The sequence below is a fragment of the Monodelphis domestica genome, chromosome 5 (genome assembly GCF_027887165.1).
Source record: "Monodelphis domestica isolate mMonDom1 chromosome 5, mMonDom1.pri, whole genome shotgun sequence".
Classification (NCBI taxonomy): domain Eukaryota; kingdom Metazoa; phylum Chordata; class Mammalia; order Didelphimorphia; family Didelphidae; genus Monodelphis; species Monodelphis domestica.
Genome location: NC_077231.1, coordinates 200,819,144 through 200,846,021, shown reverse-complemented (window position 1 = coordinate 200,846,021; position 26,878 = coordinate 200,819,144). Strand labels below are relative to the sequence as shown.

The following is a 26,878-nucleotide window of genomic DNA, read 5'->3' as shown; positions in this document are numbered from 1 at the left end:
ATGTTCTTTGCTGATAAATCCCAACCCTAAATATGCCAACTGGAGGAGAAGCAGCCCTTCTGCCTAGTGACCAGCTGAGTTCCTTTTGAAAGTAGGTATACTATGAATGAAGGGCTCGAAGCCCTGAAACTCTTTCACCTAGGAGATCAAAGAAACAGAAAGCCATTTTTTTTCAGGTTCAGAAAGAGGCAGTATAGGCAAAGTGGACAGAGAACTGGGAAGAGCTGGGTTCAAGTCCCACTAGACAAAAGAGTGGCTGTGTGAGAACAAATTGTTTAGCCTCTCACTGCTTAGGGCAGCTCTCTCTCTAAGCAGTAGAAAAGGTATTGACCTGCACTGAGAGGAATTTCCTCAGTTAGGATTACCCTATACTAATGAAGGCCAGTCTCTATCAGGTTTTAGCAAGACGACCAAACAGTAAAAGTTCAATACCTAAAAGTTCAGCTTGAGAAATAAAGGCACTACTTTGCACTACTATTTAAAAAGAAAATCCATAATTTCCAAGGAAGCTTCTATCTTCCTAGTTTCTTTGTAAATATAGCACTTACTTTCACTGTGTCCCATACAACCACCCCTAAGATGTTGATCTCTCTCTCCTTCCTAGAGTAGTTCAAAGTCCTTTATAGAGGGTTGGAAGAAAATAACAAAATGTCAGAATTAGTCATCTACTAGGATCGGATGATCCATTCCATCGGAAAGTCTGAAGAAGTTATTTCTGGAAACACTAAAGCTCATGATAAACTTGCCCAATGCAATTTGAGAAAACTCTTGGTATGCCCAGCCAGAACCAAGGTCTCCCCTTGAGAACTGAACTTTAGTTCAAAAGGAATAATTATTCCACATAAAACATCAGGTTCTTCCTTCTATTTAAAAACCCTAAAGTAGCCTGTGAAACTTAAAGCAAATGTTTCATTAATACACGAGACTGGGCATACCTAATTAGGAAGAGAATAAGGGATTGCCTATTGATGTTAACATAGGGCAGCAAAATTCTACAAAGTACAGACCAAGCAGATGCTGCCTCTTTAACAACTTATATCAAAGAGGAGTCAGTAATATGGCACAACTCTGTGTAACTGATACCACCACAACATGACTTCCAATGCTCTCCTTTGTTCCTGGTTTCCTTCTTGAGTCACCCCAAATGCAAACTGGGCTTATTATAATTTTTTTTCTATACCTTAAGGCAATGTGAGAACTATTATTAAATATCAATGCACAGCTGTTATTGCTAACAGCAGGCCCTAGCCTTCTACTTTGGAGGATCTTGGGTAAAACTAGTCTTCTAGGTAGACATAATTCCCAAAACTTCTCTAAGGAAAATTCTCAAAAGAGGAACTCACCAATGTATTCTTCCAGATCAATGAAACCATCAGCATTCTTATCTATGTCTTCCATCGTTTCCTGAGAGAGAAAGTTTGTACTTGTGAAAATTTGTGGGACAGAGAGTATAATCTAAACAACTACTCCTCACACATACATATATATACATATAGTACTTTCTAACAACCCTTTGAATCAGGTAGTGTATTATTACCCCATTTTATGGATGAAAACCCTGAGCATCAGAGTAGTTAAACATACTATCAAAGTTGCACATCTACAAGTGTTGGAGCTGAGATATGAAATCAGGTTTCCAGATTCCAAGTTTATCCTCCTTTCCCATACCAGATGAGAATAAGCAAAGATTAAAAAGAAAAAAAAAGAATGAAACTGACAGGATTCTACATCCCCAAATTCATCCTCATCACCTTCTCTTTACCAGTGGTTCTCAGTCAGAGAGTAATGAGCGGCTTCTAAGACTATCAAATATGTTTAGTACAACATATGTAAAGTCAATTCCCTCTCAGTGTTAAACTGCTTCAGAAAGCCAGGTAGCTCATAATTACTTGGTAATGAGCCTGCCTACCCAACCAGTGGCATGTTAACTAAACTGCTCTTGATGAGAATCTTCTTATATTATTCTCAGTGTCTCAGTCACAGTTTCACAACTGATTAAAGTTAGATCTTTTCTTTCTTTTACATAGGTCACTATTAAGAATTCAAATAAATAACCTGGTAGAAAGTATTATGTACCACACAGTGAAACTGAGGCATACTAAAAAGAAATGAATTCCTCAAGGTCACAGGGAAATGCCAAAGCTCTGACTTGAAAGATTAGTCTACCAAGCTTGAACAAGATTAGTCTAGAGAGAAGACCATTCAGCCAAATGTATCAGAAAAAAGGATGGAGAGAAGCACACATCCCTAGCAGCATGGAGAAAAGTATAGCTGACATTCATGGAATAACCTGGTCTGATATCTACCTGAACAACTATATCTTTCATGTAGTCATACTCTTCAGGATGAAGGAAAGCTGTGAACTCTTCCTTAGTAGCAATGAGGTCTCCATCCTTGTCAGCTATTTTAAATCTCCGCTCATCTCTCATCATCATCTGTTTATAGTTAAACCCATCATCGGGGTCTGGATCATCTAGACAAGAACAAGGTCATATCCATTAGAATCCTAGAGAGAACAAAAAAGAAAATAGAACAGGAAGTGCATGAAGGTAGTATAAACCTCACCAGCCTAAATACCAAGACACAAGTTTTAGGCTGAAGCAGTAAGGGATAAAAAGGATATCAGGCCCTAGCTTCATGCAGCTTTATCCAAGTAGCTGCTTGGCCAACCTGGGGTCCCATTTCCTAGACTAACATTGGAGACTATTATCCTAAAATAAGGATTCTAGCTACTGAAGAACTGGATTTATAGTAGCCATATGTAAATACATGTATATGTGTAAAGCAGAATGAAGCAGTAAAAAGAGCTTTGGATTTGGAGTCAGGTGACTAGGGTCATTTGCTTTTTACTTACTATTTGCATGACCGTGGGCAAATAATTGATCTGGACCTATTTTCTCATCTGAAAAACATGTGGCTTAGAATGGATGATTTCTAAGGTTCCGATTCCCTTTCAGCTCTAGAACCCATCTAAATTAAGAAGCTGAATTCCAAAGGTCTTTTGGCCTTAATCCTAACCTTAGTTAAAAGTCTTGACTCCCTGAGTTCTTGTAATAGATTCCCATATTTTGAAAAGGTAGAGATTTAAGCTTAGCTCTTCTTCTTTTGGAGATGCCATACCTGGCACATTTGGTCTTCTTCCCAAACATAGAAAGTTCAAATATTCATGGAACTACTGGAAACTAACATGGAGATATGTACCTGCCCTTGAAATAAATTCATGAAGATTTTAATCAGTCTGGATTTGGACCCACCCAGACTTTTAATAAATTGACCTGAAAAAAAACAACAGCTGACTTGAACAGGAATTTATTCTCTTGATAATACAGGTTCTCTCTAAACTGAGAAACTTTGTAAAAACAGGGATAAAATTCTATTCTCTATCTATCTCACAGGATTACTGTGAAGATAAAATAACAGGAAGAGTGCTGGAATTGGTAGTCAGAAAGATCTGGATTCTAATCCCACCTCTCTTGATACTTATTACCTACATGGCCTATAAAATGAAGGGGTTGGATAGATCTAGATACATCTATGATCCTACATCTGAACACTTTTAAAAGTAAAAGGAATTATAAAAATGTGTGGTGGTATTATTACAATGAAAAAATCAAATTCAATCAGCTATGACATCAGTTTTATAAAAAGAACTCACTGCACTGGCAACCTACTAAGGTAGTTCTGAGACCAGCTTTTTTTTTTTTTTAATACACTTGGAGTACAGCTGTAAAAATATTGCTGCTCTATTTTGAGTGGGACTTAAAGCTTCACCCTTTAGTGTCAAAAAATTCCATAAGATCACAGGATTACAGATCCAAAAAGATCATAGACTCAAGAGTTGGAAGGAACCTTAGAGGTTACAGAATATACCTTGCTCATTTTACAAACAAGGGCCCCGGGGGTCCAGAGAAATTAAGTCATTTATTTGTAGTCAATTAAAAGACAGTACTACGCTTTTCTGAACAAAAACTATTAACCAAAAAAGAAAAAAAAATTGTAGAAGGCAAAAAAAGACTTCCTAATCCCTGAAAGTCAGTCTAGGGACACTCAAGGGAGGGATGCCTTATAAAGACATTGCTATTCCCAGCCAGTGCTTCAAGAACTGTGTAGTCTGTCCATAGAAATACAAATACCCTTTATGTTGAATCATCTTCTCTGTGAGGCAAGAGCTCTCCAAATGAACACACACATATTCAGTGAAAAAGGTGAGAAAGTGCACCTCAGACTGAATCACAATTTATTATCATGCCAGTTTGCTTAGATCATGAACAGCCTAGCCTCTGCTTAATATTTGTTCTTAATACCAGATAAATCAAAAAGATGTCTGCATGCCAGCCATTTGACCAAGCAAGCTATACTTAATGTTTCACCATCTGCCTTGACTTTTGAATACACATGTTCTTAAATTCGGTGAAGGGAATCTGTGCAGTTCTTGGCTATATGCCAAGCATTTGAGAGATTTCCACTTTAGTCTTAGGATTGAGAGAACAAGCTGGTCAAAGACACAAAAACCTCCTTACAAGAAGAAATGCATCCAGTCCTACAATTAACACAAACAGTTGGTCCTCTAGCAAGAAAAGATCATTACACAGGCATCAGCTGTTAATATGTAATGTGAAATAGTTCACTTAAAAAAAAAAGGAGCTTGCCTGACTTATAGGCTAAAGGTATAAAGTTATAACTATTTAATATATGTCTGCATTTTCAAGTCACCAAGGCAAAGGGGCATTCTCACTATTCCTAATTCTTCCCAAATATAAATTTTAAGACAGCCACCCAGTGTTTAACATTGCTAACAGGTGGTTAATCATATAGCAACGGAAAGGCTACCAATCTAACAGAAAGCAATCAAAAGTACCAATGCTTTGCAAGCAAAGCAGTCAAATTCATGAACCTGAGGATGAAAGAGAAAGGATCAGTCTTAAGGAAAAATTGGGGGGGGGGGGGGGGGGGGAAGCATTCCATAGCAGTCAAATTTTGTCAGGAAAAATAAAATGGCAACTCCACCCATTTTGATCTTTATATTTTCTGATACCTAGCATAGTACCTTATATGTAAAAGCCATTAAGAAATATTTTTTCTTTTATGCTTGCTAATTATCAAGAATTTGAGGTGCAATGTTAGGAATCAAATTGCATTATGAGCTGTAGCTATTTGTCAACACAGCTGCTTATGTGAAGTCTATTGCAAATAAACCTATAAGGATAACAAAGGAAAAGAAGGGTAGGGAAAAATATACTTGTAGAAGGAATGTTGAACCTGGAGCAACAGCAAAATCACAGAGCTAAACAAAAATCATACATTTAAAATGTTTCAGATGTAAGTAAATCAGCTCAATTTTTGAGATAAAGCTGTTAAAGGCACAGCAAAACTTTTTTTATCCTTTCCCTTAATTTGCGATCCATTTATTTCTTTGATTCAATACCATGCCAGCCTCTGTTAGGCTGACATTTTGCCCCTTACCCAGGTAAGTGCCATAGGTCACGTTTCTGTACTCATCCCAGGAGATTAAGCCGTCTTGGTTCATGTCAAACTCCTGCCATTGGCGTTCAACATTGTCAGACATGTATTTCTTCTGGGTGTGCTTAAGCCAGGATTTCAGCTCCCCCTCGGTCACAAACCCATCTTTATCCAGGTCTATTTTATCTACAATCACTCTACAAGACAAAACAATTACGTTTCAACTTGCCGGCTCCACATGACTTTTGCCCAGACAAGACCTACCTAATATGTAGCCGTAGGTGGCATTTTTATACTCCTCCCAAGAAACGAGGCCGTCCTCATTGAGGTCATGCCCCTTCCACTGTCGTTCTACATCCTCGTAAATCCAGCGCTTTTGTGCAAATTTAATCCAGTCTTTGAGCTCATCCACAGTGACAAACCCGTCCTTGTCGCCATCTATTTTACTTACAATCTTTCTGTAGAAAATGTAGAAAAATCCAGCAAAAAGTTAAAGGTCACAAGGTTCTAGATTCAGGAGTGCTGATTGTTCTGACCACATGTGCTGCTCTATACTACTTACAGTAAAAGAACATACTATCTCCAAAGCAGAACAATATAAGCAGTATTGCATAAAGCTCTAAGTTAAGCAGCGTGCTATTGTTCTTATAGTGATTCAACAAGAAAAGTTATGGTCTACTGCTTCCAGCACTAGCATTTACACAGATAGGCCAGTGTGAGTGGTGGGCTGTAGGCCATAATCAGACTAAAGGAATAAAAATATGCTTTTTTACTAGGTTCTCTAGTCTTTATGTATATATCACTATAGTCTCAACACTATTTTACTTACTCTAGAGGAAAACTCACAGGGCTTGATAAAGCATAACCATTGACACAATTTAAAAAAAAAACAACTTTATTTTTATGTATAATATTTATTATTATTTATATTATTTTATTTGTATATACATTAGATTATTATAATTATTTATTTTTAAAGCTTCACCTTCTGTCTTAGAATCAATACTAAGTACTGGTTTCAAGGCAGAAGAATGGTAAGGGTTAGGCAATGGGAGTTAAGTGACTCGCCCAGGATCACAGAGCTAGGAAGTATTTACAGTCATATTTGAACCCAGGAACTTTCAACTTCAAGCCTTACTCTCTTTCTGTTGAGCCAACTAGCTGTCCCAACAATAAGCTTCAAAGCAAATTTCATTTGTGGTGAGGGGACGATTCAATGCTGAAGAAACAGACAAAATTCTGAAACTCACCCCACCCCCCAAGAAAAGCCCAGAGCACTGTTCTGGTGCACACAAACCAGGGTAGGGAAATCATTACTGCTGTAGTTTAGTCCAGGCAATGAAAAGGGTGCTTACTGTAAGGTAAGCAGTTAAATTCGACTTTTATGTGGGACTACCGAGAAAGATAACTTCAAATAAAAATGTGCCCCTATGCCAGATAGCCTATACAGAAAAGGCACGCCCTTCATGAGAGCAGGGTTAGGGTGTAGGAAGGTGTGTATGTGTGTTAATGAACAATGGTGTTAAGAGCAAGGTACAGAAGCTAAAGCTGACTAGGAAATAGCTTTCTCCTTTTCATCAGTTCTTCTTTCCTTCCAACTTTCACTGTGGAGATTTCAAAGCCCTGTGAGCATCAATTTATCCTTGGTTTTACAGGGGGACTGAGTATCCTACACAATGCCCACCACCTGGTAAGCTACACTTAGCCGTCAGCAGGGTGTGCCCAGTGCCCTGGTGCTTCCTCACAATACACTTTGTTGGTGGTTAGTTCTGAAAGAGCCTCTCCTTGGTTATACCTGCTGTGACACCTGTCCTACTTAACTAGTATTCATCCTATATAAATAACAGGGAAGAATTGTGGCACTTAGAGGTGTTGCCTATACCCAGGCTGGTGCCAGCCTCACTACAAAGAGGGCAATCAACAACCCCGTTCTTCAGCAAGGTATACTCACTGCTCTGGTTCTTGCTACAGAACTTCCAAGGAGATGTTTATGGGGAGTTATAGGGCCTAGCTCTAAGTCTACCCACTCACTAGCTGTGGGACCTTGAAAAACTTCAAAGGTTTCTACAAAATGGGGTATCTGCAAACCTACACAGCAAGAGTAATCAAATTGACTATTTCAATTTATGCAAATTGGAATGGGTGTAATTGGGGACTAAACCTGTGATTTAACTGGTAGGTGGAGAAATTCCTTCAAGGCAAGGCAATTTAAAGAGTTTTAAGAGAGCTGCATAGACCACTGAATGGCTATGGGATTGCCCAGGGTCACACAACCTGACATAAAAGGGGGCAGGACTTGGAATCCTGCTCTTTTTGGCCAATTCTACCAACTACAACACAGTTCTCCTTACTTTCATGTAAATATCGTAACTTGTTATTCTGATTGAGGCAAAGTAAGATGGAAAGTGTTGGCAAAATCTTAACTACAGCTGTATAATACCTGTAATTAAGCTTTGGATCTGTTTTACAAGAGGACTGAGCACTGAGCTTAGACCGAGAGTGGTGCCAACATATACCACAATACAATTAACGAAAAGTCAGGTTATCATAACCACAGAACAAATATTACCAGACTAAATAAAGGGGTCATGTATAACAAGAGGAGATATATTCCTGAAACCAGGGAACCAGAATTTCAAAGATAGAATTCCTTTCTTGAGTCTCAATTCTTCTTGCATCACTAGTAGAAGCATCCTAACTGGCTTCTTCACAAAAAAAAGAAACCTAGTTTTCTTTGTTACAAGGGAGTAATATGATACATGTGGAAAAGACTGTGATATAAAAACTAAAGACATGATGTTAAAGCTTAACTTTTTAAAATAATGAAACCAGAAGATGGAGAAGTCCTATTAAAAGAAACAGCTTTAAACTATGATTGTAGTAACTTTTATTTTTTTACAAATTCATAAAGTTAATAATAATGTTAAAATACCAGAGATCCTTTATGATGCTGGACAATTATTTATGTAGTTATGATAAGCTATCATACACATAATTAGATATAATTGAGATTACATACTCTTCTCCTTAAATGACTGGCAGCTTTGCATTGCAATGGGTACAAGAAAACCCAAAGTATTTCTCTTTGTAATTATTATAGTGGTAAAGAGCCTTTTTTCTATTAAAAATACTGACCCACCAAAAAAAAAATTAAGTCTCAAAAATTTTTAAAAAGAAGCTTAGAACAATTGTATTCATTAACATTTTAGATATATGTTTTTCATATATATTTCAATTCTCTATTAGGAATAATTTATGGGAGAATTGAAAATGGAAACAGGAGAGAAGAAAATGGAGAAGGGGAGAAAGTCAGGATTTAAATAAGTAATGTAGGTTTACTAAAAAACCTCTTAAGTTCTATGCAAATATAAACTTATTTCTTGGAGAATAAGAAAGAGCTGACTTTTGTAGATTAACATCTTCATCTAGTGGCAGTTTAAGGTATTACACGTATACTTGATACTGCATCTTTGCAACAATAAGTAAAAAGAGTGTTTGTTGATTCTTTAATAATTTTTCAGTTATTCCTTTTTAGGTCTTCTTTTCAATTTCTTTAACAAATATTTCTTGCTAAGAAAAGGATATTTAAATTTTTCACCTGAAAATTCTATTTTTAAGTTTTGTTTCCACTATCCTAAGACTTCCTTGGTCTTCAGTTTAAACACCTAAAAAGTGAGGCAAGTTGGACTAGACGGACTCTTCAGTTCCAGCTCTGGATTTAGAATTTTAGTATATTGTGTTTTCAATAGAGCTACTCAGGCTTGGAAATCTTCAAGTCTACAAATAAGCTTTGTGAGTAACTGGAATCTGTTACCCTAAAAACGATTCCCAGCACCCCACTCTCCTCACATTAAGTGCCGATGTAGGGAGATTATGAATTTTGTGTAGTCCTGTCTCTTGCTCTCTCTTGATTTGATCAGTTTGGTGGAGGTGACATGAGGTGAGAGCCAGGAAACTACTGCTCATGTGTTCTTAATTTTGTTAGATAATTAGGTTTTTTTAACTTCTATTTTCTTTTTATTCCTTCTACTTCAAGTGGTTGTTAACAAACTTCATAAAATATAATTCTTGGAGTGTTGAATATTAATTTAAATTCTACATTTGTAATCCAAGTTATAGACAGAGCCATTTTTCATGAAAACAGAACCCAAATCTCATGATCCTGATAATCTTGGGGAATGAGTTATATTAAAGCAAATTGAAATGAGCAGGACACAGAAGGAAAATGGAGAGTTGGATGGACTGACAGGCAGCAGATGCTTTAAGTACAATTTAAAAGGAAATGCACTTACCATCTTTCTAAGAAAATTTAGAAGAATAAAATACATGGGGGGGGGGGGGGGGGCGGCGGCAGCTGGGTGGCTCAGTGGATTGAGAGCCAGGCCTAGAGACAGGAGGTCCTAGGTTCAAATCTGGCCTCAGACACTTCCCAGCTGTATGACCCTGGGCAAGTCATTTGACCCCCATTGCCTAGCCCTTACCACTCTTCTGCTTTGGAGCCAATACACAGTATTGACTCCAAGATGGAAGGTAAGGGTTAAAAAAAAAAGAAGAAGAAGAAAATACAAAGTGAACATGCAACTGAAAATGAAGCTTGTGTGAGTATGCATTCTGTTTTAGAGCTTTTTTATGTGTGACACTTGTGCAGGGAGTTTAACCTTATTTTGTGTCATTAACTCTGCTGGCAGTCTGGCTGGTAAAAGCTTATGGATCCCTTCTCAGAATAACATTTTATAATTGAAGAAGATGCTAAATTTCAGTGAAAATAAAGATACTGTTTTTTTTTTCCTCGTATCTAAGATCAAATGAAATAAGAACCATTGCTATATAGTAATCATTTGATTGCTTTTTCCCTCATTCAAAGACATATCCCCCCCTTCTGTGAACAAGTTTATGAGGAAGGCAATAGCTAAAAAAAGTTAATCTTGATGTATTCTTCATAAGAAATCCTACAACAAATTAGTAGAGATGAGTATTTTTTTAAGGTCACACAGAAAACAGGGGTTAAAGTCTTAGGGAAAAAAAGTAACTTATTTATATGAAGATCCAGGTTTCAATTTAAATTATGTAACTTTTACATTCAATGCAAAACCATTTTTTCTCATTGACAAAAGGAAATGTAGTTTTGAGATGAATGAAAAGAATAATTGTTCCTTCCCTTATGGACAAAGAAAATCCCTAAAGATCTAAAAATAAGGAAAAAGATTCTTGAAATGAATGTGGCTTCATAATTATAATGAAACTATCACACTTAAATAGGAACAGGAATAGCTTTGCAGATTGACACATCTATCCAAAAGAGCCCAAAACACACAGAGGCAATCTGAGACATGATTTTTTAGAGAAAAGTTTCCATTCTATTGAGGTGCTACTCTGATACATCTTACCTGACAAGGAAAAAAATTAGTAAAATAAACTCTTTTTAACTGAGGACCAAACTAAAGATGGAAAGTTTTAATCACCAAAGGGTACATTTTAGCTCTGGCAAACACAAGAAATTTGTCAGGAAGGAGTATCGTGAAAGCATGGATTGACTTCCAATGGTTCTTAAACTAAAAGAGATAAGGCTCTGAAAAAGTTCAGGACTTAAAAAACCATCCAAAATTACCATTGCCCCACGTTTATTAAGTCAGTCCTTATGTCTGGGCATTAAAAGCTGCAATTGGCACAAATCTGTAACCATTAAGAGCCTTTTAGCAGTAACTGGAATATTTGAAGGCTGATAAAAGATAGGCAAAGAATCCAAAGTGTAGTTTACCACTTACACAAGAACATGACCTCAGTCATGAATTGTGTGATACCATGCTGGTATTAAAACTAATATAAAGCAACTGAAATGGTATATAGTACAAGGAGAAATCTTTAGCTGCTTTTTACTTTTATGAAAAGATGATTTAGTTTTTATCAATATGTACTAGTATGAAATATTTCATAAGGAGATTTATATAAGGAGGCTCTCAATCTTTACCATCACTGGTTCTGTTAGCTAGGTTTCAGAGGTTGCAGTTAACAAAGATCCAATAGAGAGCAAAAGGAGAGAAGAAAAAGGAGAATGATTTGGATATCCCACTCAGAGGTAAGCCCTTACCCAAGCCGTTCCTTGCTCTCCTCCGGTGTCAGCTGATCAAAGGTCTTTGCCTCTTCTGCACCCAGGAATGCATCATGGTCATAGTCAAAATTCTGAGCATCATCATGAGGCTTGTCACTGAGCTGAGGCTCATGATGGACTCTTTCCTTTTTCTCTGTGGGCTTGCTCAAGGCACAGACTGTACACAGGGATAGGCACATGAGAAACTGTCGCAGGTCCATGACTTGATCAGATCTTAAAGAAAGGAAGGTAGAGAATTCATAAGGGAGTATGGTTTCCTAGTTATGTTGCTAATTTGTTATTACTGTATGAACTTGGACAAATCAGTGAAGTCTCCCCATTTGACATCCTAATTAAAAATAATTAGAACGGGATCACTTAATAGATACTACACAGTACAACAAAAGATGGGTTTTCATACCATCCTTTTATTTGTCTACAGACTGTAAATAAGTTTGTGTTTCATTCTGTTCATCTTCTATGCCATCTCCCTTCAACGCATATGGCCTTGAGGAACAGCTAGATGGCTCAGTGGATAGAAAGTCAGGGGGGTCTAGAATCAGGATGATCTGGGTTCAAATCTAGCCTCAGATACTTCCTACCTGTGTGACCCTGGGCAAGTCACTTTACCCCAATTGCCTAGCTCTTACTGTTCTTAATATCACTCCTAAGACAGTAAAGTAAGGTTTAAAAACAAAAACAAAACAAAGCATATGACCTTGGGGAAAGAGGTGGAGGAAGGAAGAAAATTTGGAACCAAAAGTAAGATTAAAAAAAAAAAGCCTGACCAAAGTCACAGCTTCAATTGAAAAGACAGATCAACTTTTATTGAAAGTCTTCTATCCCACTATCAAAATTTAACTAAAATTAAGTACCTATTATATATCCATTCAATACCTGCTAGTTATGAGTCTTTAAAAAACTGTTCCTTTACTCAAAAAGTATATACTCTATTAATTAAATATAAGATCTTCTTCCCCCTTAAATATTAAATATCTATTATTATATCTTAGCAAAGAAGCATCTAACCCTTGATTCCTTTCATAGAAATATGTGAATGGATAGTAGAGGGGCCATTAATACAGAGGAGCTAATGATATGTCACAATGACTCTAGTTATGAAGCCTGGCAGACCCAGTGCTCTATCTTCTGTGGGGGGAAGATGTCCACAGAGGTCTCTGCATGCCCTCTTTGTCACACATGCAATAAGTTTATCATCATGGATACAGGATGTCATTGGTAGTAGATCTGGTCTAAGGTCCTTATAACATGTCTGTACAATGTAAGTTAGCTCCTAACCAAACAGTTTTTAAAAGATAACAAAAATCTCTGATTCTAGTAATGCCACAATTTAGGACTGAATCTACACATGGAAACAATCTTTTCTAAAGCAAAAGCAAAATTTAAGGGTAGTCACAATTAAAGAAACTAATCTGGATACATCTAATATAATAAATGCACCTGAAACTAGCCCATTAAGTTCTATGGTTTAGCTAAAATTTGGAAACTAGGAGGAGGGAAGATGTAGGAGGTCAGAGGAGCTGGGAATTGAGAAAAGGTAGTGGCCTAGGAAAATCAGTGGTAGCAGAAAAAAATATAGTTTCTTCCATATTATCTGAATTACTGTAATCAATCAACCAATCAATAAGCATTTATTAAGGGAGTACTACTATGTGGCAGGCACTGTGGCTACAAATGCAAAGAATGAAATCCTTACACTCAGTACTTACTTTCTAACAAGGGATTATATAATTAGGTTACATAAGTATAAAGAGAACAGATACAAAGGGAATAAATACAAAGTAGTTAAATGTAGTTTAGTAGTTTTTCTGTCACGACTGACTCTTTATGACTATAGAATGTTCTTGGCAAAGATACTAAAGTGGTTTGCCATTTCCTAAGGAAACTGAGGTAAAGAAGATTAAGTGACTCATCCAGGGCCACACACACCCAGCTGGTTGGTAAATGTCTACAACTGCACTTGAACTCAGATTTTCCTGACTCCACGCCTGGTACTCTATTCATTATGCCAGTTAAATAACAAGGTAATTTGAAGAGGATCCTAGCAATTGAGAGGATCAGGAAATATTCATGTAAAATATAGTGCTTAAGCTATATCTTAAAGAAAGACAAGGATTCTAGGAGACAGAGATTAGGAAGGAATGCATTCTAGGTAGGAGGAGGAGTCAATGCAAAGGCACAGATGGGAAATGAGGTATTATATATGAAGAACAGAGTATAACTGGATCACAAAATGTGGATGGGGGAATACATCTAGAAGGCTACTGATTTTTCAAACTGAATATATAAAGTTCCACTGCATTGCCTCATGGTTTTTTTTTTTTTAAGACAGAACACAGTTTTAATGACAATTATGTTATTTAAAGCCCCAGGAAGGGAAAAGAAAATATGGAAGTAAAAGATGAATTACATTTTAAGACAACCTAGGAAGTAGATTCCACTAAAGTATACACTAAGGTATAACTCCCTTCATTAATGATTTCTTTTTTTTTTTTTTAAACCCTTACCTTCCGTCTTGGAGTCAATACTGTGTATTGGCTCCAAGGCAGAAGAGTGGTAAGGGTAGGCAATGGGGGTCAAGTGACTTGCCCAGGGTCACACAGCTGGGAAGTGTCTGAGGCCAGATTTGAACCTAGGACCTCCCGTCTCTAGGGCTAGCTCTCAATTCGCTGAGCTACCCAGCTGCCCCCTCATTAATGATTTCTATGTTACCAAAGAACAGAATATTGGAAGCAATTTGAAAAAACCTGGAGGATGGATGCTCAGGAGTCAAGAGGGAAGGAGATTAATCCTGAATTAGCTGAAAGGGCACCATTAAGTTCAATAAAAGCTTTTCATATAAAAGAGGGGCTTCTAGAGCAAACACAGGACAACAAGGTAGATCTAAATTCTTTACCCAGGTGGTAAAGTAAAATTCCTCTTGCTCTCTTTTCCAGGCTGAGAAAGATGTTTATATTCTATATTAATGTTATGAAACTATTTCTTTAAAGTATAGCAAACTATTTCTGTCAAATGGAACTTTTAAGATGATACAGGCTTAATTATGCAAGAAATCAGTTGAAGAAGATACATATAACAAAAAGGAAAATGCAAGTCCCTTGAGAGTCAAGAGATCTATCCTGTTTCACCTTTTGACCAAATCAAATGTTTAGAACAGGCTTCAAGAATGAGTGATGATGTTACATTAAGGATTAAAGAAAATCCCCAGAGCAAGTAACATGATCATCTTATACTAGACTGTAAAAATCCATGGAGCCAAAAGCAAACTTTTGTACCAAGGTGGATGACACTCAAGTAGTACAAAGACAGTAGTCAACAGTAGTGCTTGTAGCTTATTAGTGATCTCTACAAAGGGCTCATTCTACCTGTCCCATAAGCAAAAGATTTCAGCTACAAAGCTTTTCAATACTAAACCATGTCTATGAGAAATTGAACATTGTACACTAATGATAATGACTCTCACAAGCATTAGAGCAGGAATAAATGTTTAAAGCCTACTTAATAACTGGACATGGTCTAGCAAGAAGGTTGTAAGACAGCATTTAGTGAAAGCTAACACTTCCTATATATGTAATATCTTTAGAGGGAAAAATAAAATAACTAACATTAGAGGTTTATCATTTTGATTTGGAGGCAACATAATTTATCAGAATAAGCAATGGATTTAAGAGTCAGATTATCTTGGGCTTCAGTGCTCTAACTTTGCCACTGACTGTGATTTTGTATGATGGATGGTCACAAAATTTTACTTGTTTTCCCATCTATAACAGAGAAATTACTATATCTTCTTGAGAAACAGTCTAGTGTGGTATAGCACTGGACTTAGGAGTCAAAAGACTTAAGTTCAAGTTCTAGTTCTGACAAGTATTAGCAGTATAACCAGATTGAGAATAATTAACCCTTTCTGTACCTGTTTCATCTATAAAACCAGGTTACTACTAACCTGCATCATCTACTGAAAAATATAGTTATAAATAAAAGTTTTGTAACCTTAAAATTGCTAAAAAATGTGAGCTATTAGTAAATTTGCAAGGATATTTTAGGGTCAGTGAGTTCAAATTCAGTATTGTATGGCATATTAAGTTCTTTGGAAACTAAATGCAAAGAGGAAAGGCCTTATTATGTTCAGGAAAGCATACCAAACAGGAAAACAGAAGCCTAGTTTCCTTTCAACTCTGCCGCTATGTGATACTTGTGATACTGAACAAATAACATCTCCTTTACGGCCTGTCTCTTCATTGGTAAGGTGAAGAGTTTGGATTAGATGATCCCTCCATTATATACAGGATCTCTTCTAGTTCTAAAATGCTATAAGTCAGCAGTTTTTGATGTGTGTGGTTGTTTTTTTTTTTGATACTTATCTACAGACTGGGAAATGGCTAAATAAATTATGGTGCATAAAAATGGATTATTGTTCCAAAAGAAAAACCACAAGAACTGAATTGTAGAAGATATATGTGTGTACACACACACACACACACACACACACACACACACACACACACAAATAAACTGATAAGCTATGTAATTGTGATAACCAAGCTTGGTCCTAGAAAGGGAAAAATGTACTATTTAATACATTAAGAAAATGCATAATGACAGACTATTATGAATTCAGCAACTTAAAAACCTGTATTTTAATAATCACAACAATCTATTTATTTGAAAAACATTAATATACATTTCATGAAGGCGAGAGATCCTGGAACCCTCTCCCCTAACCTAGGGTTCCACAACCTAGAGATTGGGAATGCTGGTACAGTGAGAAAATGGTATGGGCATGAAGAGTGTTGGGTCAGAAGAGTGCTCCAGATCTTGGCTTTGTCATTGACTAGACTTTTGGACTAGTCACTTACATTACTCTGGGTTCCAGATTCTACATTTGTAAGATGAGGTGATGATATTCACACCACTTTTCTCACAAAGGTGACAGAATTCACCTAAGACAGATGAAACCTAAAACATTTTGTGATTATAAGCAGTTATATATATATTTGTTAGAATGATGGTGCTGATACAGTTATGCTCCTTGTTTTTAATATAGTCAACACCAAAATTTGAATGCACAGCTTGTTTTAGGAAGCTGTTTTATCTATAATTGGCAAAAATCTTAAACCAACCTCAGAAACTTATGAATGAAAAATGAAATCATCTGATTTTCATCAAGTGTCTAGATGACAAAAGGGACAAGGACAAGAGAGTCTCAAGAACTCTTAGGCCTCTCTGCTTTAGCCTAGCATCAGAATCACTTCTAAAGCAAACCAACCAATCAAAACAACTTAAAAGGAAATCATGACTCAAAGCCCAGTTTTCACAGGAATAAAGAATTAAAGTAGGAAAATCATCAATTAGCCAGCAAGAGCTCCATTTGAAGGTTTTTATACAGTATGAGGTAGGAGGGTGAAGGGGTGGGAGAATAAGAATGTTAAATGGCCCTTGCTCCATGCCAGACCCTGTGCTAAGCCACTTTATAAACTATTCTCATTTTGCAGGTGAGGAAATGAGAAAAACAGAGGTTAAATGACTTGCCTAGGGTCACAGAACTTTTAAATATCTGAGAATTCATTTGAACTCAGGTCTTCCTGATTCCAGACCCAGCTCTTTATCCACACTTGACCACCTAGCTAGCTTACATCTAGTTCATTAGAAATCTGTTCATAACCAATTTGTTTTTGATCTACAAAGCAATCCAAAAATTTAGGAGCCATTTTTTCAGCTTTTGAAGAAAAAAGAAAGTATGTTTATGTGTTGTGCTGAAGTACTATTAAACAGGAAATAGCAAAGGAGTGACCTTAATGAAGATTTAAAGAATCCTTAAGGATCAGAAAAGGAATTAAAACACATTAGGCCATGGTGGTTCTTGGCCAAAATGAGATGGAGGAAAGAAGCCTTATGAACTAGACAGATCCCTTCTTTACCACCACCACCAATAGGTACAGAAAGAGCAGCCACAGTGATGACTTGAAATCTGCTATTAAAGATTTTATAATACTAAAACAGAGAAAGGCATATGGACAGGAAGGAAAAAAAATGCTCTTTTGCAGTTTTAGTTAAACCTCTCTGAAGTCTACTTGTGACAGGATGCCTCTGTTCTAAGACATCTCTTCCTCAGGTCCTGCTCTTTTCCCGGATTTCCTTTGTTGGAGATGAAAACCTCCATGCTGAAGCTTGGAAGAGGGGAAATATGGCCTCTCTAGCCAATACCCAAGCTTCCTGCTTATGACATCAGAATTAGGAAAACAATCAGATGTGCCTGAAACAATCCCCCTATGAGCCCCTGGTCCTCTCAGAGTCTCAATGCTGCTCTTCTCACCTGCCTGTCCACAATTTCTTTCATGACAAAACTGACTTATCAGAGTTTTATGTTTTATGTCCCTTCCTGGGTTTTAGAAGCCTTAGAGGCTACAGGTGCTTAATAAATGCCTGGATCGCTGAGGCTGATTCTGCAGGTGTGTGCAGAGAGCTGGCCACCTGCCTGGAGCCATTTGCTCCAGGTGGTATCCTTTCTTGATTCCCATCCCTGAGCTTCTCCATAATCTCTAGTAAACCCAGATCTTTATTAGCTGTGTGACTAGGAGCAAAATACTTTGCTTCTCTAAGCCCAAGTTTCCTCATCTATAAAATGAGAGGGTTGGGCTTGTCATGAACCCTTTTGGCAATCTGAAGCCTATGGATCCCACTTTAGAATACTAATCTTAAGTAAATTAAATACTAAATTCCAATTAGAGGTTAGTGAAATAAAGATGAATTCCCACCCACCCCCTTTCCAAGTTTAGACCCCTTCCCCCAAATCTAACCATAGAACCTTTGGCGTGTTGGTCCTTACACACCAAGTTAAGAACTGCTGGGTTAGAGGGAAGCTAGGTGGCTCCGTGGAGAGCCAAACCTAGAGGCAGAAAGTTCAAATCTGGCCTCTTGACACTTCCTAACTGTGTGACCTAGGTAAGTCATTTAACCCCCATTACCCAGCCCTTACTGATTTTCTGACTTGGAATAATACATAGTATTGATTCTAAGACAGAAAGTAAGGGTTAAGAAAAAAATTAAAAGAACTGGGCTAAATGTAGGAATGGTTCCAGTTTTATTGGGGCTGGGTTTGTTTCCCTTTAAAGGGGTGGGGAGGGCCATTCTTAGTATTACCATAGATTTGGCTTCTTTGCTGAGACATAAAAGGTAAAGCCTATAAGGAATTGATGTCTGAAGTTGTGCATAATGCCCATAGCATAATACCATTGCCTGATGGCAATACCCTTCTGGCCTTAGAAACTGTAGCCTAATCCTTAGTAAAGCTATTCATTGTAATTTATGGTCCACTAGTGCCTTACCTAGAATTTGAGTCATAGAACTGGTTTGAGTTTGGCCTATTCCAGAATAACTTTTGAAGTTTATTCCAGAATAGATTTTGAAGTTTTGAAGACTTTTTTGAAGTCTCTTCCAGTTCTAAATGTATGCTATGACCCTACCCAAAACTCCTGCAAAAAACTAGAATAGTGATGTCAAACTTAAATAGAAAGGAAGTGGGGGAGGACTCTAAACTGTATGAGGAAGCTGGTGGGTCACATATTGACTTTGAAAACCACATATTAATACTTTTATTTATTTTGTTAAATATTTTCCAATTATATTTTAATCTAGTTCAGGTCACTCAGAGTGCTTGACACCTCTGGCCTAGAACAGAGAAATTGGCATTTAGAACTTATTGAATCCTGTCTGGAAACATTGTACAGATGTAAACAAACTGGATTTGGAGTCAGAGAACATGGATTCAAATTCCAGTGTGACACCAATTGTGTGAGCTTGGTAAGTTAGCAACCTTTATGGGTTTTGGTTTTCTCATGCGTAAAGTAAGGAGAGTGGTCTAAATAAGATATCCCTCAGTATCCCTTTCATTTCAGTTTAGATGACTGCTATGACTCTTAAAAGACTCTCCTTTATAATGCTTATAGCATTTTATGAAAACCCTACCCCCAAAATTTACTGATGTGAGTTTCTGACTCCCATCTAAGTCAGCTTTTTGGTACTACTAAAGTTTTTTTTTAGCAACTTTGATGAGCAAACAATTATTCTAATTTATAGAATACCTAATGTTCAATGTTAAATCATGGAACAGGTGGAGATAGTGACAAAATACCTCCTTTTTGAGCTAGATTTGGAAGGGAAATTATTTGCATAATTGAAGGGGGCTTTGTGCCATAAAAGTAGACATTTCAACTCAAAGAAATTAATTAATGTATTCTGATAACTTTTCCAAACTAAGATGAGCCCAAGAAAGATAAATGCTATAAGAAGTCCAATTCATCCATTATCAAGATCTTATTAAATATAAGACCTTCACTTAAAAAGCACTCTTTTAAGTACCTTCACCCTCCTTACCAGTTTGGCCCTTACAAACATCATTCAGGGGATTAAACTCCTGTGGAGAAGCCCAATCAGCCTTGCCATTATGAACCCTACCAACCACCTTGCTACTTCCAGATCTGGTAAACCAGCCTAATCAAAAGCAGCTAAGTATCAAGCAGGTCAAATCACTGCTGACCATCTCAACCACTATAACCACTTCTCATATCCAGACAGTAAAGTGATAGACTTGATTCTTTCCCCTCACTGGCAATATAGGGGAGGAATCACCTAAAAAAATAAAGCTAACTCTAGGTCTGGATTGGCCCATGTGATCTCTCTTCTGTGATCACAGATTCCTTTTCTCTTAGCTTCAGAGGTAACTAGGTGTATAGAGCACTAGGCCTGGAGAGTCAAGAAGACCTTGGTACAAAAGTAGCCTCAGACACTAGTTGTAGTTCCATGAATAAGTCACTAACTTGTTTGCCTCAGATTCTTCAACTGTAAAATATAATTGTTCTTCTTTCCTCCTCTTCCAAAACTCCAATCAATAGTACACCCATAAGAATTCTCAATATACGTCACAATGTTACTGTTGCATGCATATCCTTGCCGTATTGGTGCAAAGCAAACTTGTGTTAAATACTTAATGCTGTGAGGGCCTCATTTCATCCTTACATCACTTGGGTGTTGGTGTTAGAGCCAATACCAGCTCTGCTCCCAGCCCAACCTAAAAGCCAGTCTGCAAAGAAGTCCCCTATTTCTGCCACCATCTATTCCAACTATCAACTAACTATAAATTCAAAAGAGTCCTGAGAACAGTAGAAATAGATTTGGTATCATTAATGGAAATGACACTAAGAAGATATACTACCATTTGCTTTGCCACTGTACTTAAAAGGAGCACTATGCCTTTCCATCTGCCCCACAGCTGAAACTTCTCATGTGTTGCCTCCCTCTATTAGATGCCACTGATCCACCACGAGTTTTAAGTTGTCTCTGTAGTAGTCTAGATCTATTTCAGAGATTCTAATCAAAAGTCCATGAACTTATTTTAAAATGTATCATTAATTATTTCAATAGTTTCCTCTATGACCCTATGTTTTTCATCCATTTAAAAACATTCTTATTAATTCATTTATAGGCTTTATCAAATTGGAAAGGGGCTCCAGGTAACACTGAAAAAGGTTAAGAACTTATATACTTGCTTTCACTCCTTGTAAATTTTTTATGATCAAGAACATAGCTAATAGGATCTAAGAATATAAAACATAACAGAACAATGAAAAATTAAGTATCCTAGACAGTGTCTGAATCCATGACTCTTAAAATCGTTAATACTAAGCTTTGAGATAGGTGACATCAAAAAAAATTCACAAGGTCAAATAAAAAATAAATTGTAGAAAAACATTATTTTTCTTCCTGTCACTTAAACAGGACATATAACCTTACAGTATTGGAATAGACAAGCAAAAAATACTAAAGCAAAATGTAGAAATAATAACTTAGGTTCAAAAAGTTCTTGTGACCTTGGAAATTGGCTTTTTAGTTCTACACATTCAAATTCCAAAACATTTAAAAACCCAGTCTGAAGAGTCTTTTAAATATTAAGCTCTCCATGAAGTTTGCTCTGTTCATTTCAATACAAAATTATTTCCCTGGCCTCTAAACTCTTACAGAACCTACTATCAATACCAATTTTATCACATACTACCTTTGTGGTAGTTATGTATATATGTACATGTCTTATCTATTAAAATAGATTGCATATGAAGAACAAGAACTAGTTCTCCCTATAGTACCCACATTTGAGTTGGCTAGGATCCAACAACAAACAGGTCAATATGTTGTTTCTGCTGTTTAAGTGAAGGACATATGCTCTGCTGCAATCACTACTGTTTATTTTTAAGTGTTCACATTAACATATAGCACCAAGCTAGGTTCTATGATCCACACAAGACTAATTTGGAAAATATTTTCATAGGCTCTCTCCACCACTTCTTCCTATATATTTATGATTATGGTATAGGAGGTAATGCATTGGGAAAAGGACCTGTTTATTTTCTGATTCAAAGATATTTTATTTTCCTAAATTACATGTAACAATAATTTTCAATATACTTTCCCAAAATTTTTAAGATACAAATTATTTCCTTCCCTTAATTCCCCCCTTCCAGAGATGGTTAGCAATTTGATTTGAGACATACATGTATTATCCCATAAAACAACCTCCATATTAGTCATTGTTGTAAGAGCACACTCATACAAAACCAAAACCCCCAAATAAAACTGTAAATACACTGATGTGAAATATAGTATGCACTGATCCACATCCATCAAATTCCAACAGTTCTTTCTCTTGGAGGTGGGTAACATTCCATGTCATAACTCCTTCAGAATTAAGACTATGGTTAGGGGTTGGTTTTGTGACCCCAGGCAACTTCCTCACTTTAAAAACTGAAGGCATATATCCCCAACTGGGAAAAGTTTCCTCACCAAATAGATATAATATTTGAACTACTTACCTTGTTGGGATGTTATAAGGAAAATCCACCATAATGCAATGCGTTATCATAATTATGTATACTATTCTGTACATAATAGGCTTTCAATAAATATTTGATTATTAATGAATGTATAAAAAACCATCAGCTTTATTTAGTAGTAATAAAATGTTGACTTCAAAAATGCCTGAAAAATGTTTCAGCAGTCTATGAAAGCACGCTCAAATTGCATGCAAAAATACTGTTTTGTGAAATTTTATACAAAATACTGCTTTTAATTTCCCGAACTATATTCTACTAAAAAATTCAGAAAAATCCTAACAAAGACCACTGATCCTCAATAAAAACCTCATATTGGTTCTAAGTGACTTGAATCAAGTTCAAACTCATTTCCATTTATATACGAATACCTTTCTAAACATTATACTGAAGATACTCTGATAACCTCTTAAGTCAAGTAACTAGAAACCTCTTTTTACCATCAATACTTCTGAGGAGTTACCAGTTGTAAGTCTATAGTTAACACCTCAGTGTCTATGTTGTTGAATTTATTTCATTATTTCTTTAAATTCAATGAGGAATGCACTGAAACATTTATGAATATGTGTGGTTGGAGGAGTTGAACAGCAAAGACTCACTCTGGGTCCAGATCATTTTATATAGATGAGGCAACCTTATTGCAATGACCAACTTCGGTCCAGAAGAACAGATGAGTAAAACTTTTCTGTTCTCAGCTGAGAGATTTCTGGCAGAATGTCGATCTCATTGTTTAAATGGGGGGGGGGGGGAGGAGAGGGGGTGGACCTGAGGAGGAATACTGGTAAAATGGCTAATGTATTAAAAATCATAACTTTAAAAAAAATAATGGATTCAAATCCAGCTTTAGACACTGACTTCCTGACTCAGAACAAATCACTTAATCCCAAGCAATTCTCTAGGGATATACACTGAAAAGCAGTTGCAATACATAGTGGGATTGAGAGTTTCCTGGGGTGGGGCTAGAAAGGGGTGGAGTGAGGGTAAGATTCCTTAAGTCAATGAAATCACGGGGTTGGGGGTGGTTAAAAATTATTTTCCACACATCATCACATTATGAGTCTCAGATGTTGTTATTTATATATCACAATTGATTTTGTCTGTATTTTGCATATCCAAATTTATTGGGGCATTTTAATTTACATATCCCAATTTTAAGATGAGGAAACTGCACCTCCGATAACTTAGGAACCTTGGGCTATACCTTTCCTTTAAAACGGTTTCCACCTCTAAAATGAGGGGATGGGGACTATATGGCCCCTTTGGTTCCTTCCAGCTCAAAAGTTATACGATCTCAAGGCCTGTACTCATAATAGGTAATAAACATAACAGATAATAAACGTCAGAAGCTAGTTTTAAGGTCAGGTCTTTCCTGACTCCTAAGTCCAGTGGTTTTTACCACGAAATCGCCTGAATCTTTAAATCTTCAAATTTTTAAATAGTTTTCCAGTTGTGCTCTTTTTATTTTGTTTTTTTTTTAAAGGAGGGAGATGGACGGCCTGCGCTCCCAGATCTCTCCCACCTGTGGATGGGCGGCTCTGTCTAGGATTCCATTGAATTAAAAAGTGGCAGCATTTAGCAGTCGCTTTAAGGTCTGCCATTTACGGTGGCCGTACACTGCCCGGCCCTTCCTGACGCCAAAGTGGAGAGGTCAGGGGCATCCCAGCAGCTCAGAAAAGAATCGTTCCCAGGCTTCGGCTGTCTGAAAGAGGCAACTTCACCAACTTTGGCTCCCCGCCCTTACACGGACTGTGGCGAGGATTCCATCGCCTGCTACTCCAGGGACGAGGCAGCTTTGCCGAGCAAGAAAGTGCCCTGATCCCTTTTCTACCATCTCCCGCCCTCTCAGACTTGGCCCCGGGGAGAGGACAGGAGAACACAGCCCTGGAGAACCGGGGGCCCGCCGGGACAAGGGGGTCTCAGGAAATCGAGGCGGCCTCGGACCCTCCGGGCCCAGGCCCCCAAGGCTCGGCGAGCGCTACAGGATCAGCAGGGAGAGCGGGACACGCTTACCACGCCAGCAGGGGCGAACGGAGCCGCGGGAGGAGAAGACTCAGAGAAGACGTCCGTTAACGGGGACGCCGCAGCCGCCACTGCTGCCGCCTCACTCAGACCGGTTCGCCTCATGCGCGCACGCACCACCCAACCGGAAGTGGGCGCATGCACCGCCCTCGTCGGACCTACCGGCTCTGTCTGGACCAATCCCCAGAGACCCCGCCTCCGACGCCAGGTCTCCTCGGGCGGCCATTGGTCCGATGGGCACGTAGTTCCGATTGGCTGGAAAGCGCCACGTCCCCACGAGCCCACGGAGTGGCGTGGACCTGATTCCCGCCCAACCGTCTCCTTGGAACCCTTGCTTCTCCTCGGGATGGGTATCGCTCTACACCTTGCTCCCTTCCACGAGGGTGGGGGACGAAGTTCTCTGCGTGGACGGTCTCATTTCCCCTCCCCTACCCGGAGATGCGGGGTCGGGCGGTTGATTATATTCTGAACCTTATCTGCAACAAGTGGCAATTAATATTGGGGCTCTTGGCCTCCTTGAGCCTTGGGTGCCACCTTCTCATTTGGTTGTTCAATCGTTTTCAGTTATGTCTGACTCAGTATGACCCTATTTGGGGTTTTCTTGAAAATAGAGGGTTGGAAGAATGGGGTGGGAGGGGCATTCGTTTCTTCAGCTCAAGCCTGTAGATTGGCTTCAACTTTGTGGGACACTCAAGAGTGCCAGAATGGAATGATGGTGCTTGATACATATTTATGATTTGTCACATTCATAATTGTAAACTATGTTCTATTTGTTCAGTGATTTATGTAGTCGTTAAATCTGTAATCACCTATAAAATGACAAAGCAGAACTCAATTATTGAAAGTCCCTTCTAGCTCTAAGGTTTGAGACTTTTCATCTTGTTTCTTCATTTGTAAGTGTCTTGAACTAGAGAATAAGGACAGGACTCCCAAATCATACAAATTATATATCCTTTTACAATAATAATCATTGCTGTACTTAGACTTGACAGCATGACAGGTAAGGGAAACTGACCTCATTCAGTCCTGGAACAGAGGTGGGAGATTGGCTTTGGAGGTTAAAAAGTTTGATTCTCTTTTTTTAAATTTAATTTTATTTTTAAACTCTTAGCGTGTGTTTTAGAATCAATACTGTGTATTGATTCCAAGGCAGAAGAATAATGGGGGTAAGTGCCTTGCCCAGGGTCACACAGCTAGGAAGTGTCTGAGGTGGGATCTGGACCCAGGCTCTCCTGTCTCTAGGCCTGGTGTTCCACCCACTGAGCCATTGACCTGCCCCATCTCTATTTTTGTAAGAATATACACTAACTCATTTTTCGCTGCATCAAGTCAGAAGAGCTGTTGGCTCTCCTGTCTCTAGGCCTGGTGTTCCACCACTGAGCCACTGACCTGCCCCATCTCTATTTTTGTAAGAATATACACTAACTCATTTTTCGCTGCATCAAGTCAGAAGAGCTGTTGTGGTTCATTCATGCTCAACTCTTCATGACTCCATTTGGGAGTTTCTTGGCAAAGATACTGGAACAGTTAGCTATTTCCTTCTCCAGCTCATTTTACAGATAAGGAAACTGATTCAAACAAAAAGTGACTTGCTTAAGGTCACACGGCTAGTAAGGGAATGAGGCAGGATTTTAACTTCAGTCTTCCTGACTCCAGGCCCTGGTGCTCTATCTACTTTTATCACCTAACTGCCCCATGCTCTCATTTTACAGATGATAAAATTGAGGCTTAGGGAAGGATAGTGACCCGACTCCAGGTCAGGGACACCTAGTTGCACACCCAAGACCTGAGAGGTACATGAGGTATATTTTGTTTTAATTTGACTACATTAAATTCATTAAATGTTTATTGGATAACCTTTGAAAAGTATTCAATTCAAAAATTACAACTCAACAAGTGTTTATTGAATGTGTGGCCTAGCATAAGGCACAAGAGGGGAAAGTTAACAATTAGTAGATGTGTTCAACCCCTAGCTATTGTTGGCAGGTTTTTGTATGAAGGCTCAATGAGCCTTTCCTCGCCAACTGTGATGTTGTGAAAGACATTCAGGTGCAGGTTGGAGTGAATGACGGAGTCCCTTAAAATTTTGAGATTTTAGGATTTTAGGAAATAAATACTTGTTGACTGACTGGTGTATGTTTGGGTTCTCATCCTATAGAAGTTTACAATCTAATTGGGATGAAGTATGTGGAAAAGGTTAAAGAGTTGTAAAAGTGGGTTCAAACCTGACCTTAGACACTTCTTTTTTTTTTTAAATATATTTTATTTGATCATTTCCAAGCATTATTCGTTAAAGACATAGATCATTTTCTTTTCCTCCCCCCCACCCCCCATAGCCGACGCGTAAGTCCACTGGGCATTACATGTTTTCTTGATTTGAACCCATTGCTTTGTTGATAGTATTTGCATT

General features: G+C 37.9%; 1 protein-coding gene and 1 long non-coding RNA gene across 5 annotated transcripts in view; one reads left to right on the top strand and one right to left on the bottom strand.

The window, feature by feature from the left end:
* The window catches only part of CALU (calumenin), a 30,759-nt gene extending 6,162 nt beyond the window's left edge, over positions 1-24,597 (bottom strand). The window contains exons 1-5 of one of the 3 annotated variants that reach the window (XM_007504277.3): positions 24,460-24,597; positions 11,549-11,782; positions 5,725-5,918; positions 2,307-2,473; positions 1,344-1,404 (exon numbers count right to left, since the gene is read on the bottom strand). In XM_007504277.3, the coding sequence (XP_007504339.1) occupies positions 1,344-1,404; positions 2,307-2,473; positions 5,725-5,918; positions 11,549-11,769 (643 nt within the window). In that variant the 5' untranslated portion in view covers positions 11,770-11,782; positions 24,460-24,597. Of the gene's footprint in view, positions 1-1,343; positions 1,405-2,306; positions 2,474-5,463; positions 5,658-5,724; positions 5,919-11,548; positions 11,783-17,625; positions 17,776-24,459 lie in introns of those variants that run through there. The other 2 variants (XM_001366414.4, XM_001366469.4) reach the window with 2 other exon arrangements.
* On the top strand, positions 7,301-25,009 carry LOC130454589 (uncharacterized). Of its 2 annotated transcripts, none has more exons than XR_008912297.1 (2): positions 7,301-7,401; positions 23,930-25,009. It is a non-coding gene; the product is annotated as an uncharacterized LOC130454589 (long non-coding RNA). The 2 variants fall into 2 exon arrangements; XR_008912296.1 differs by lacking the exon at positions 7,301-7,401 and adding an exon at positions 19,207-19,369.
* Positions 25,010-26,878: the final 1,869 nt, after the last annotated feature.